Source organism: Hyperolius riggenbachi, chromosome 5, assembly GCF_040937935.1.
Source record: "Hyperolius riggenbachi isolate aHypRig1 chromosome 5, aHypRig1.pri, whole genome shotgun sequence".
In the NCBI taxonomy this organism is placed as follows: Eukaryota; Metazoa; Chordata; class Amphibia; order Anura; family Hyperoliidae; genus Hyperolius; species Hyperolius riggenbachi.
This window is the reverse complement of record NC_090650.1, coordinates 225411523-225426597: the sequence shown is the minus strand read 5'-3', so window position 1 is coordinate 225426597 and position 15075 is coordinate 225411523. Positions and strand designations below refer to the sequence as shown.

General features: G+C 40.4%; 1 protein-coding gene across 2 annotated transcripts in view; it reads left to right on the top strand.

The window, feature by feature from the left end:
- GABBR2 (gamma-aminobutyric acid type B receptor subunit 2) overlaps nt 1–15075 on the top strand; it is an 842117-nt gene that overhangs the window by 426102 nt on the left and 400940 nt on the right. For both annotated transcript variants that reach the window (XM_068236712.1, XM_068236713.1), the window contains exon 7: nt 8507–8743. In XM_068236712.1, coding sequence (XP_068092813.1) covers nt 8507–8743 — 237 coding nt within the window. The remainder of the gene's footprint in view (nt 1–8506; nt 8744–15075) is intronic.

Genomic DNA, 15075 nt, shown 5'->3' with positions numbered 1-15075 from the left:
AAAAATATTTTTAAAAACGCTTAAAAGGAAACCTGAGATCTAAGAGTATAAACTTTTATACATACCTGAAGCATCCTCCAGCCCCCTCTGCACAGATCGCTCCCACGAGGTCCTCCTCTGCCTCCTCGTTTGGTCGGTAGCTTAAGCAGTCAAGGTGTACTGCGCATGGGCCACGTGCATGTGCCTAATCTCTTGAACGGGGGCCAAATAGAGCTGTCGGTGGCCAAAGTACCTGCTTTAAATGCTGAAAAATGTTAAGCCATGCATTTTGGTCATATCAATGGTCTGGCACCATGCAAAATAAACAGGATATAGATGGGGCATCAAACTTGGAGAAGGACTTAGGAATACTCATCAACAACAAGTTAAATAATCATATTCAATGCCAAGCCGATGCAGCTAAAGCAAATACAATTTTGGGATGCATTAAAAGGGAAATAAAAACTTGGGATGCTAGCATAATATTGCCCCTGTTCAACTCTCTAGTTAGGCCACATCTAAAATAGGGAATTCAGTTCTGGGCACCACATTACAGGAAAGACATTGCAGTTTTAGAGCAGGTGCAGAGACGAGCAACAAAATTGATACAAGGGATGGAAAGTGTCACTTACCAAGAAAGGTTAGATAAACTGGGTTTATTTAGTCTGAAGAAAAGGCGCCTTAGAGGAGATGTAATTAACATGTATAAATAGGTCAGAGGGCAATACAAAAGCTTGGCGGATGAGCTTTTTGTCCCTAGGGTTTTACAAAGGACTAGGGGACATGATCTGCGCATGGAGGAAATACGTTTTAGCCATTTATTTAGGAAGGAGTTCTTTACAGTGATTAATTAAGATGTGGAATGCATTGCCACAGGAAATAGTTATGGCAAATTCTATATCTGCGTTTAAAAGGGGCTTAGATGCTTTCCTTGCATTGAAAGACATCTATGGCTATAATTACTAGGTAATGCCCAGTGGTGTTGATCCAGGGATTTTATCTGATTGCCATCTGGAGTCGGGGAGGAATTTTTTCCCTTTTGGGGCTAATTGGACCATGCCTTGTAAGGGTTTTTCCACTTCTTCTGGATCAACAGGGATATGTGAGGGAGCAGGCTGGTGTTGTACTTTATTTCCTGCTTGAACTCAATGGACAGATGTCTTTTTTCAACCCAAATAACTATGTAACTATGCTTCAACCCAAAATTGCATACGTGAGTATGAGCCATTCACTTTTCATTTGCTAACACAGGTCTGTGTTTAGACACCCAGAGTTGATGCCTTCTATAATGTCTGTGCAAACTCAGCCTTAGAGTTGTGACTGTGTTAAGTCTCCTATTTGAACTGGGTCAATGATGATAGATAGTTTCAAAACTATAATGTGTCATTCCATAGTTCCAAGATATCCTTTTTTTGTAGGGAAGGTTCCTTTTTTGAAACAAATTCCCCTATACCTCTTACTTCCTCATCTGTCCCGCTTTTAGGTCTTCTATACAGATCTGTTTAAATGTATATGCTAAAAATGTGTTTATTTAATCCTAAACTTTATTTCCTTTCTCTGAATTGATTTATCGCTTACTTTCAAATGTTATTATGAAGGAAAAGCAGGACAATAGAAATAACCTGTGTGTTTTGATTTATGATTGCATGTACTTTGGTCATTAATGCTTTGTGTTATGTGTGACTAGGGGTGGTGGACTCCTGCAAAAAACGTAGGAGTTATGCCACTCTCAGTCACATTAACAGTTGACTAATGTTATTGGAATGCTATGTTGCTGGGAAAATGTTTTCCCTTTTAAAATATGTCCACTTAAGCTGACAAATCTGCCTGAATGCATATTCATAGATCTTAAAGCGAACCCGGGAGCCCCATTCTAAAGACAATAGAAAATGTTACTTGTTCAAGACTTCAACTAAGCCGCAATCTGAATCTCAGAATAATGAGCCTGCACACTGAAGGCTTGAATGCATAAAGCTTGTATTGACAGAGCACACTGCATGTTACGGTCTAACGACCTTCATCAGGTGATCAGGTAGTGTGCTCTGTTAATACAAGCTTGTTGCATTCAAGCCTTCAGTGAACAGGCTTGTTATACTGAGATTCAGATTGGAACATTGCGTTATCCAGGTACGGCGACCTGGAATAGGCGAGCACCTACTGATCCTGACTACTTGTAGCAGGAGGGGTCTGCACCTGTGACATTTTTTGTGATTTAAACTAAACCCCACTTGTTCATAATTAGCTCCACTCTTATCCATAGTAGTAATATAAAGACAGACTAATGAACCAAATGTTCAGCGCAGACACTTACCATATTTTTTGCACCATAAGATGCACAAAATGTTAGCAGAACAGCATTCAAACAGTTAAACACAGCACTTTATTCTTCAGTGGAAAGCTCTCTGCCGCATCCAAACTGGTGATAACATTATGTTTCTTTACACTCCTTTGTCAGCTACAATTAGTATACAGCCAGCAGCGTGCTGAAACTGATCTGCACACATTTTAGAAACAGAGAGACCTGAGAAGTAATCATTGGCTACATTATAGTACATTACAATATATATGTTACGGCCAAAACCAGAAATCGGCCTATTCTAGAATTGGCCAGCCGTTTCTAGAACTGGTTTGACGTCCGCCAAAGTCCAAAATGCTGGAAATTTCTGACATTGGTCGGCCAGTTCTAGAAATGGCCAAAGTCAGTCGGCCAAAGTCAAAATTTCCCAGCATTTTAGACTTTGGCCGACGTCAAACCGGCCAGTTCTATTCCCGTTTTGGCTGTAACATATTATATTGGCATTTTTATTAGCGTTGACACAGCTGTAGCTATTAAAAATAAATGTGCCACCAAATATTCATTAAAACTCATGCCAAAATGCAAAATCATCTCCCTTCCATTATCCATAATCTCCCATCCTCCTCTCAAATTCTCTCCACCTTCTTCCACTCTCTGTGTCCACCCCGTGTCACCTGGAGCCTTGGGTTGTTCGAGGAGAAAGCATCCTTTGCAAAGAGCTGAGTCACCTCGTTACTCCTGTGTCACCTCGTTGTAAAGAGCTGAGCGGGGACAGCAGATTACAAACATAAAAGAATGTTTAGAAATAATGGCCCATATACAATTCACTTTTTCACCTGAGTTTTCTTCCAGGAGATAATTTTACATCTTCAATTTATAATAACTTTTTAGTACTTTGAAACTGAAAAAGTACAAAAAAGTACTTGAAAAAGTACTAGCAAAATTATTTTGAGTATTTATTTGCTTGTTGGTGGTTTAAAATGCATATTATTGACAAGTTTGAAAATTTCACCTAGGAGAAAACTCAGGTGAAAAAGTGAATTGCATATGGGCCAATGTATTCACAATTGGAGCATTCTGGTAGTAATATGTATATTGTCAGGGTATTCTTTAGATCATGAGGATATGTACATAGGTTTGTAGCGCACTTGAATGCATTTTCCTGGATGGCAGCAAGTAGAAAAAAAAAGAATATACCCCTAATCCAGGTATGTCAAACCGGTCCCACGAGGGCCGAGATCCTCACACATTTTTGATACAGCTCAAATGAATTGATGGGTCTGAATCAGGAAAGGTAGAACACACAACAACACATTCCTTTCTTTCTCAGTCCATCCTAAACTCTGGCATGGATCTGGCCCTCCAGGCCTGGAGTTCGACACATGTGCCCTAATCCTCTTCAAATTGGCAACATTCAATAATAAAAAAATCTCCTGCGCTCATATGGTTCCTCAAATAAATCACCCCTTTTAATAACACATATAAAATACTGTAAAATCATAAAAAAGAGAAAAACATATATAATATATGCAATAAATAAATGCATAGATGCTTATGCTGATAAGCAATGGTGCAAATGCTGGTTAGCAATGATCAAAAGCAATGGTATGCTGATTAGCAATGGTCAAATACCACCAACAGCACACACACAAAAAAAAGATACATAGATAGATAATGAGTTGAGTTGTACATCGGGAGATAAATGGTAAACACTGGCTTTTCTAAAAGGGTATATACTGTACTGGTATTAAGTTAAACATGGCAGTCACAGAGAAGATGGTGAAGTAATAGTTCTGAAGAACTCTTCTGAATAGGGAAACAGGATACAAGTGAGTTTAATCAGGTATCGCATATTTGCAAAACATACATCTTTTTAAAATGTATAATCCCTTCTGGGCTAAACTTTGCAAGTCCTATTAATGACCCCATAGCAAATCTCAGGGAGTAATAAGAAGTAGGTCTTCTTATCACAGAAGGGGATGGCCTTAAAAGATGACAGATTACCGCTTGTGCTTCTTTTATGTCCTCAGGAATGGGGTTACTTTAGTATGCATGCATGAAATACAGAATTTTTTTTACATTTTATTGGTCATGTTTTAATGAGCCTTTTCGGTCTTCCTCATTTTCTTTCTCTGTGATTTGAAAATGAGGATATGCATCTTCTTTAGTGTGACTGTATAACCTTGAAGTTTCACTTCTAAATCATTTTTTGATCAGGGAAAGTGTTTCTATGGATGACATGCAACAGCATGCTTAAACCTGACATACAATATACATGAGAGTCAATAAAAAAAAAAAAACACTTAAAAACAAAAATACTCATTCTGACTTTATTATTATCATTTTCCAAAACTAATAATAGACTGACTATGACAAGTCTGTGTACCTACTATACCCAACCGAACTTAAATCATGTGCCACCATAGGCCATAATGTTAAATTTACGGCTTTAGGGCGCTCAGACAGTCATTTGGGTGCCGCCAAAATATGAAGCACAAATTACTAGTAAAACGATGTAATTAGGCTGCCAGGAACAGCTGGCAGCCGAATTACATCTTACCCCTGAGTCCACGGTGGCCTGGAGGGGGAATAGTAATTACCATTGCCAGGACTTTTGCAGGAGCAGGGTGAGCCATTTTTCCGGCTTTGCCTTGCACCCAAATTTCCCGGTGCCTTAATTACATGCAAATAGGAACTTGGCTATGTATAACTTAATGTAAAAAGTTGCTTATTTTGTAAATAATCATTTAAAAATGTAAACACATTGTAAAATCTCTATCTGACCCTGATTCACATTCTTAAATGTATCCCAATACAGGATTTTTTTCTGCTGGCAAGGGGAATCACTATAGAAGGGTTTTTTCCCCTCTGTGAAGTGAGCAGAAACATTATATAATTTCCCAGAGTGCTCTGGAGGGAGAGGGCAGTATGCCATTGTACCCTATGCTAAACATAATTGGGAGGATGGGGTTACTTTCACACCAATATACAGTAATATATACATATAACAGATCTTTATGATGGTGAAACTGGTGTAATAAAGGCAACATTTTATATTTTGATTCTAATTTAGCACATTGGAGTTTGTCATTAATGTTATCTTGAATGAGAGATAGCTAAAACAGATCTGTAACAGTTCTTGAGTAGGGATAATCAATGAAATGCAAATAATTTCTTAGTGCATTCAAATTTCTCGTAAATTATATGCAGCTTTAAAGTAGGCCAGCCAGAATAACTCTGTCGCTTTTAATTGATCCGAGTACAAGGTGCATAACATTTACATGAAATTTGAATGCAAGGAGAAGTTATTTGCATCTTATTGATCAGCCCTATTTCTTAGTCTATTTTCCATATATATCCTTTGTTTGTAGTCATTTTTTCCACCCTTGCTGCCTGTCTGCTTGTCTGAGGATACATTGACGCTTTTCGCATTATTGGAAGTTAAACTGCCCAAGCAGATACAGTATAAGGGCATATTCACTTCCCTGCGTTGTAACAGACCACATTTTCCAAAGGCACTTTACATTACATAGCAGTCTTCATGCTATAAAAAGAAATGTGCATGTTATAATGTGCACATTACAATTGATCTGTGTTGTAGCCCAGGGGTTACCTAATGTCCATAATGTGAACTTAGCTTAAAGTGAACCCAAGGTGAGAGTGATATTGAGGCTGCCATATTTATTTCCTTTTAAATAATACTAGTTTCCTGGCAACCCCGCTGATCTATTTGGCTGCAGTAGTGTCTGAATTATACCTGACATAAGCATGCAGCTAATCTCCTCAGATCTGACAATAATGCCAGAAACACATGATCATGCTTGTTCAGGGTCTATGGATGAAAGTATTAATGGCAGAGGATTTGCAGGACTGCCAGGCAATTGGTATTGCTTAAAGCGGAATATAACCCTGCATTTCAACTTTGCTCTAAAACATTATTTACAGCATATTATATGCAAAAAGCATTTTTTTTTACTAGACCAGCATTGGAAAGGTTAAACACAGAGGTTTTAAGTTCCGTGCAGACGTTCAGATAGTTACATTCTATTTAGTTATATGTATATATTTAGAAATGTTACACACTCTTTGGCTGTCCTCCAACTCCTTCTCAGTGAGAGAGATGAGTCACAATAAACACTTAGATACATCTATGTAAACAAAAAGTATCTAACTTAACCACTTCACCACTGAGGGGTTTTACCCCTTGAACACCAGAGCAATTTTCACCTTTCAGCGCTCCTTCCATTAATTCGTCTATAACTTTATTATTACTTATCCCAATGAAATGAACTACATCTTGTTTTTTTCGCCACCAATTAGGCTTTCTTTAGGTGGGACATTATGCCAAGAATTATTTTATTCTAAATGTGTTTTAATGGGGAAATAGGAAAAAATGTGGGAAAAATTATTACTTTTCAGTTTTTGGCCATTATCGTTTTTAAATAAAGCATGCTACTGTAATTAAAACCCATGAAATGTATTTAACCATTTGTCCCGGTTATAAAACCATTTAAATTATGTCCCTATCACAATGTTTGGCGACAATATTTTATTTGGAAATAAAGGTGCATTTTTTTCAGTTTTGCATCCATCCCTAATTACAAGCCCGCAGTTTATAAAGTAACAGTGTTATACCCTCTTGACATAAATATTTAAAAAGTTCAGTCCCTAAGGTAACTATTTATGTTTTGGTTTTTTTATTGTATTTTTTTTTTAATTACAAAAAAAAAAAAAAAAAATTGGGGAGTGTGGGAGGTAATGAGTTAATTTATTGTGTAAATGTAATGTTTGTTTATGTAAAATGCTTTTAGGGTGTAGTTTACTATTTGGCCACAAGATGGCCACAGTGTGTTTGTTTACATGCGACCTGTAAGCGTCCTTCCGGACGCTTACAGGAAGCAGTAGGAGGCTGGAGAATCACAATGATCGCGCTGTTTCTAATAGAAGCAGCGCGATCATTGCGGGGGCTTAGATCAACGAACGGGAATGGATTTTCCCGTTCATTGATCTCTGTGCGAGCAGGCAGCGGCGTGCATGAGCGGCGGGAGCGCGTACAGTGGCGGTAGCGCGGAAGGTACGGATTTCTCCATCCCTGGTTTTTTAGGGGGGAAAAAAGGGACGGAGAAATTCGTACCGCGGGGGTTTAAGTGGTTAAGTTCGGATGTGTCTGCAGAAATCTCTAGGGACTTTAAAGCCCTGTGTAACCCTTCCAATGCTGGTCTAGTAAAAAAAAAATGCTGGTTGCATATAATATACTGTAAATAATGTTATATAGCAAAGTTGAAATGCAGGGTTATATTCCGCTTTAAAAGGAAATAAATATGGCAGCCTCCATATAACTCTCACCTCAGGTTCTCTTACCATCGGATGAGTCAGTTGATGTTTCCTTTTTTTTGTAATTGTGCTTTAATGAATCATTTTCGTATCCCATCTTAGTGTTTTTCGCAACCAACTCATATATCACAAGTTTTGTTCCCTCATCACCTTTTCTTAATTAAATACCAGAAATCCGGTTTACAAGAGTCTTGTATCTAGGAAAGCAATTTTTTGTTTTTCTTAACATCTTAGTAAGGGGGCTTTTAGGACCATTTTAGTCCCTTACACACTCCAATGAGTTCTGGGTCACCATGAGCTTGCTGGTTAGTCTGTACCTCTCGGTTTACAAGCCCTACTCCATAGAGCCAAATTAATCCATGCCATGCACTGATGAGGATCAAACAATCCGAAACAGTCTGTATGCATGTTGGATTATTATGGCTCTGTACAATTTAACAAGCTGACACATCATTGCATTCCAGTGGTTCTGGAGGTGTGTTTAGCTTCTAAGGGTACAATGGTTAATTTGCATATATTCAGCAGTGGTGCCTGGGAGACATCTCGAGCTCACTCCAACCTGAATTATCGCAAATTCTTTCTGTTTTAGGAAAGCAATTTTTTGTTTTTCTTGTATCTAATATATCTGTTTTCTTAATTTCTAAAACTTTGTGATTCAAGGCCAACATTCAGTGACGCCTCTGTGTGTGAATGTGATAAGCATCTTGTTTTGTTACTTGTGGGAGATGACTTTTTGTTGCTAAGTATCTGACTTTCCTATGTGCAGAACCCTTTGCTGTATCGTTTGCAGTGATCATCCTGAAAGATACAAACACATCTCTTATATGAAATTTAAATACATTTGAAATTGTTGAAATGAGCAGAACATTTATGCCACTTTTCTGTTTCCTTATTTAGACCCCACAGCAGTATGAAAAGGAATACAATGAGAAGCGGTCAGACGTGGAACCTAGTAAATTTCATGGCTATGCGTATGATGGAATATGGGTAATAGCAAAAACACTCCACCGAGCAATGGAATATCTTAATGCCACCAACAAACACTTAAGCATTCAAGATTTCAACTATACAAACCACAAGCTGGGGAAGATCTTCCTTGATGCGATGAATGAAACAAATTTCTTTGGTGTAACGGTAAGCATATACTTTCATGTCCTGTACTCTTTATATGGCTATGATCACATTGGACTTGTTTTATGAAGGTGTAAAGGGAACTAGAGCAATGGAGGAGCAGTTATGTGGAGCAATCAGTCAGGTTGCAACTAGTAAATGAAACAAGGATAACAAAAGTGTTTGCCTTGGGTAACTGTTCCACATTGGTGAAATGCTCTTTACAATTGCTTTGCCCTATCATATTATGATGAGTAATTTATGACAAGACTAGTTGGGCGTAATCCTGATGTGGCAGGGCATGTGCAATAAGGCTGCAGTCTTACACAGCCATCCTACACACTAGGATAAAGAAGGCAGAGCCAGCTGTGGCCACCTAGATGGGGAGAGCTTGTACCCAAACTATATGCCTGTTTTTAATCCTTCCTATGTGAGTACAATGGCTTTTTGCTTACAATAAATGGTAGCAGTATTGTGCTATGAGGAGTTTTATTCGAGGTATTGAACATGCTGCTTGTGCTGGAGAACTGCAACACCATTGGAGGTGTATAGGAGTGATCTGGAGCAATCATCAAAGGTCCGCACCATCCAAAGTTCAAATTTCAAGTTTCTTTATTTATAGCTCTTGTAAAAAGACATGATTAAAAGGAGTTGTTAAAAAGGGAATATTTTTGGATAAAAAGACTTGATACTTTGGAACCCAAGGGGTTAAATCGTGAATACGATATTTGTAAACTTATTATATAACGTATCTTGAGTTGAATAGATGGAGGTTTAGTTGGGAGATGGTTGTCATGTGTGGAGACATTTTTCAATCAATGTGCCGTTTTTTGGAACTTTACGGTTTTGATTACGCGTTTTTTTCGCGTTTTTTGCGTGTTCCTTTGCATTTTTTGCGCGTTTTTTGCGTTTTTTACGTGTTAAATGTCGCTTTGTGGACGTTTTTATGCTTGTCTTGACTGGACGCGTACATATGTACGCATGTGACGCGTCAACAGTCTTTATGCGGACGTTGTAGGCATGATTATGATTGGCTATGACGTACGCATATATGCGTATTTTATTGCGTATTTATGTAGTCTTAGGCAGACGTTGTAGGCGTACTGGTGATTGGTTGAGTGTCCCACAATATGATAACTTTCTCCCGTGGAGCTAAAAACAGCAAATGAGACATTGGAGAGTGATTTTAAATGTTTGAAATGTGAATTGAAGTTGGAAATTGGGTTTTTAATTATGCCTAATGATTTGCTTGTGAAAATCTAAAGATAGTGTTCACAGTCTATGAGTCCACTCATGAATATGCAAATTGTAAGTCTTCCATCAGGTCCACTTGAGACCTATATAAGATGTGTGTGGTGTGTAATGTATTGTCAGATGCTGCAATGATTTGAGAAAGAAGTATCAAAACGCCTGTGCGTCATCATCATGCAGATTTGCTTTTAATCATGTCTTTTTACAAGAGCTATAAATAAAGAAACTTGAAATTTGAACTTTGGATGGTGCGGACCTTTGATGATTGCTGTGGATTCCCTGTGACTCCAGGGGTGGTCTCTGCACGCCAAACCCATTGGTGCAACAACGCTGGTTCTGATAGGAGTGATCTGGAAACGTGACTGTTTGGTAGTGAACTGGTAGACAAGTCTGGTGTGACCTGGAAATAGCCCCAACGCACAGTAAGACCCTGGGGGTCTAAGTATCCGGTGAGGCTCACCAGATTGAGTGTGGTGAAGGTATTACTTCACAGAAAGCCAGAAAGAAATCTGAGGAGTGTATTGTTATCCTGCATAGATGTGGAGTGGTCCAGAGTAGTGCCGAGTAGTGCCATACAGAACATTATTAACCACTTGCCGACCGCACACTCATAACGTGCGTCGGCAAAGTGGCAGCTGCAGGACCAGCGACGCAGTACTGCGTCGCCAGCTGCAGCCTAATTAATCAGGAAGCAGCCGCTCGTACGAGCGGCTGCTTCCTGTCAAATCACGGCGGGGGGCTCCGTGAATAGCCTGCGGGCCGCCGATGGCGGCTCGCAGGCTAGATGTAAACACAAGCGGAAATAATCCGCTTTGTTTACATTTGTACGGCGCTGCTGCGCAGCAGCGCCGTAAGGCAGATCGGCGATCCCCGGCCAATCAGCGGCCGGGGATCGCCGCCATGTGACAGGAGACAGCCTGTCACTGGCTGCACAGGACGGATAGCGTCCTGTGCAGCCCGGCTTACCAAAGGGGGCCAGGTAGGAGAGGGAGGGGGAGCATTTCGCCGCGGAGGGGGGCTTTGAGGTGCCCCCCCCGCCAGCCACTCGCAGGCAGCAGAGATCAGACCCCCCCAGCACATCATCCCCATAGGGGGGAAAAAAGGGGGGCAATCTGATCTCCCTGCCTGCACCCTGATCTGTGCTGGGGGCTGCAGAGCCCACCCAGCACAGATCAATCAAACTAGCGCTGGTCCTTAAGGGGGGGTAAAGGGTGGGTCCTCAAGTGGTTAAACATTGTTTATATATATATATATGTTACGGCCAAAACCCCAAAGTTTGGCCACTTCGCATTCTGGCTGGCCACTTCGGGTTCTGGCCGGCCAATGTGCGAAGTGGCCGCTGCGCTGCGCTGTTAGAAATGAAATGATTCCTGTTAAGATGAATGTATTTTCCGGCCGTCTCGTTGCGGCTAAATGTATGAAAATGTATGTTAATTTAATGAAATGAAGCCAGTGCCAAATGTAGCAGATGAAGCTGCTGGCTTCTGCTCTGCCTCTCTCTCCTCCCCCTTGCCTCTGTCTCTCCTACTGGCAGCCGGGGGACACGCTTTTCCCCAAGAGTTGTTCGTCACGTCAGGGAATCCTGCCATTCCTGCAGAGCGGGTGCTGGCAGAAGCAATGTCTGCAGCCTCCCCGCTCTGCTTCCCTGGCGCGACGAATGACTCTCGGGGACACGTGTGTCCCCGCCGGCTGCCAGTAGGAGAGAGAGAGGCAGGGGGAGGAGAGAGAGCTGAAGGTGGCTTCATCTGCTACATTTGCCGCCGGCTTCATTACATTAAATTAACTAACTTTTCATACATTTGGCCGCAGCGAGACGGCCGGAAAATACATTCATCTTAACAGGAATCATTTCATTTCTAACAGTGGCCGCCGCACATTGGCCAGCCAGAACCCGAAGTGGCCAGCCAGAATGCGAAGTGGCCAAAATTCGGGTTCTGGCTGTAACATATACATCAGAAACACACCTAAGACTACTAGTGCTGTGGTGTAGATAGAGACATATGGCTGTGCGCACTGATACAGTTACTATTATATTAGATAGTTCTAGGTGAACAGTATAACAAACCTACAGAACAGTTTTTTTGTTGGTAATTCAAAAGTTTTAGAGCTAGTCAGCTGGATGCTAATAATTCTGACTTGCCTGCAATTGAAATGCCTGCAGATTGAATGCAGCTTGGAATTTGACAAATCAAATGCACTTCCTGCCAATTTTAAATTAATGGCCTCTCATTCACTGTCTCTAAACAGTTTTAATGTCTATGTTTCATGTATTTCAGCAGGGCAAGCATGGGTTGGTGATATTGGATATTTTGCATGTCCAGTGAAATATACAGGATTGAATGTATATATTTATAGCTTGGTTTATTGTGCATGTGGCTTGTTACTGAAGGATCTAGTGTCCGGTACTTGATTTTAGGATTGGATCTGATAGAGTAGTGTAAACTTGCAGTCATACTTGATTTTCTTTAGCACTGCATTTTCTTTAAAGAGGAGCTGTCAGCCATACTATTTCAGAAAAAAAACCTACATATATATATATATATATATATATAAGTACTTGCTCTACTTACATAACATATGTATTGCACTGTCCACTTTTTGATTTTAGTGACTTTTCTATAGTAAAAAAAGAGAAAATCCTTCTTAAAATTCTCCATTTTAACTGTGTCTATCCTGAAGCCAATCCTGATGTTATTTCCTCCCTTATTCTCCTCTGCCTGATTGTGTATGCATTGCATGCCCTCCTCCCAGTCTTCAGGTACTCTCACCAAGCTCTGAGGAATACAAAAACGAAAAAATCGAGAGCCCAATATAGTGTAGTATGTTATGTAAAGGAAATATGACAAAACGATTACGAGTATTATACTCACAAGTCCGGGGTACCACAAAGGCAACCACTGGAAGTGCAGGTGGGGAGAATTATGACCTGACCTCACTCAGGTATTAAGAAGTCGCTCTCTGTAGATAGAAGTGGGGATGCACCCCTCCACCAGGGGTGGACTAGATCAAAAGATAACTGATAGTAACAGAGGCGCCAAATTAGAATAAAATAATTTAAAAACCGTTTAAAAGGAGGGGGGTTGGTGGTTACCACCCTCAGATATATAATGACCAGCCAATAAGTCGTTATGGTCCTTTGTAATACGGCTTATTGGACTCTCTATGCACTGTTTTGAATCATTTGTGTATATCTCAGATATATACAATTTCCATCATCCATGTACCCAGCATCCTTTGATATATTGTATGTTTTTTTATTTCTGTCTTTGTTTCTTAGTGTATCTCCAACACTGATTGCCTGATGAAGCGGGCTCTTGACCCGTGAAACGCGTTGCATGCCTGGAGAATTTATAATAAATTTTATTATTTATGTATAACGACTTATATATACAATATATCAAAGGATGCTGGGTACATGGATGATGGAAATTGTATATATCTGAGATATACACAAATGATTCAAAACAGTGCATAGAGAGTCCAATAAGCCGTATTACAAAGGACCATAACGACTTATTGGCTGGTCATTATATATCTGAGGGTGGTAACCACCAACCCCCCTCCTTTTAAACGGTTTCTAAATTATTTTATTCTAATTTGGCGCCTCTGTTACTATCAGTTATCTTTTTTTTCTCACCAAGCTCTGCCATAGAAAGTGCATTGTCTCAGCATGAGAAATATTGGCCAATCAGAAAGGAACAGAGGTGTAGGAGCAGGGCCGGGCCAAGGCAGAGGCGAGAGAGGCTCCAGCCTCAGGGCGCAGTGTTGGAGGGGGCGCACAACTCACTCAGCTATCATTCCCCTATTGTGTCTGAAGCAGAGAGAAATAAGAAAAGGGGATACATGGCAGTGTCTGCAAGCCAGATAACTAGAGAGTAAGGTGTTGGGGGCCCTGGGGTGCCTCTTAGTAATAGCAATCAGTGTGTGACGGCTGGGGTGGGAGGGATGGAGGGGCGCACTTTGGGGTCTCAGCCTTGGGTGCTGGAGGACCTTGTCCCGGCTCTGTGTAGGAGGGGAAAACAGGAGGGAAAAAGGCTTCAGCCAATCAGTCTGCATTAAGTCTGAGGGGAAGCAAAGAAGCAAAAAAAAAAAGACAACCCAGCATGCCCTGCAACTTCATTTGTACAGCAATGTACTAAATAAGAGTCAGCTATACTGGGGAATGATCATTTATCAACAAGAAAAGTAATGGTGTTTTTTCACTTTTTTATTGCCTGGTTAGCATCCTTAACCACTTTACCCCCGCGCGTACGGATTTCTCCGCCCCCTTTTCCATCCTTCCCCCAGGGACGGAGAAATCCGTACTCTGCGCACTCCCGCCGCTGTCCGCGCTCCCGCTCGTAAACACGCCGCCCGCCGCTAGTAAACACGCCGCCGCCCGCTCGCCCAGAGATCAACGAATGGGAAAATCCATTCCCATTCGTTGATCTAAGCCCCGCAATGATCTGCTGCCGCTCGGCTGAGCAGCGCGATCATTGTGAAAAAATAACAAAGTCCCAGCCTCTTTCTACTTCCTGCAAGCGTCCGGAAGGACGCTTGCAGGTCGCATGAAACAAATTGGTAATGTTGCCATCTTGTGGCCAAATAGTAAACTACACCCGAACCATTTTTTACACACAAATAAACTTGTTTTACACAAAAAATTAACTCCTTACCTCCCACACTCCCCAAATTTTTTTTTTTTTGTAATTAAAAAAAAAATAAAAAATTTACAATTTAAAAAAAATACATAAATAGTTACCTTAGGGACTGAACTTTTTAAATATTTATGTCAAGAGGGTATAACACTGTTACTTTATATACTATGGGCTTGTAATTAGGGATGGACGCAAAACTGAAAAAAATGCACCTTTATTTCCAACTAAAATATTGGCGGCAAACATTGTGATAGGGACATAATTTAAATGGTTTTATAACCGGGATAAATAGGCATATACATTTAATGGGTTTTAATTACAGTAGCATGCATTATTTAAAAACTATAAAGGCCGAAAACTGAAAAATAATAAATTTTTTCCCACATTTTTTCCTATTTTCCCATTAAAACACATTTAGAATAAAATTATTCTTGGCATATTGTCCCACCTAAAGAAAGCCTAATTGGT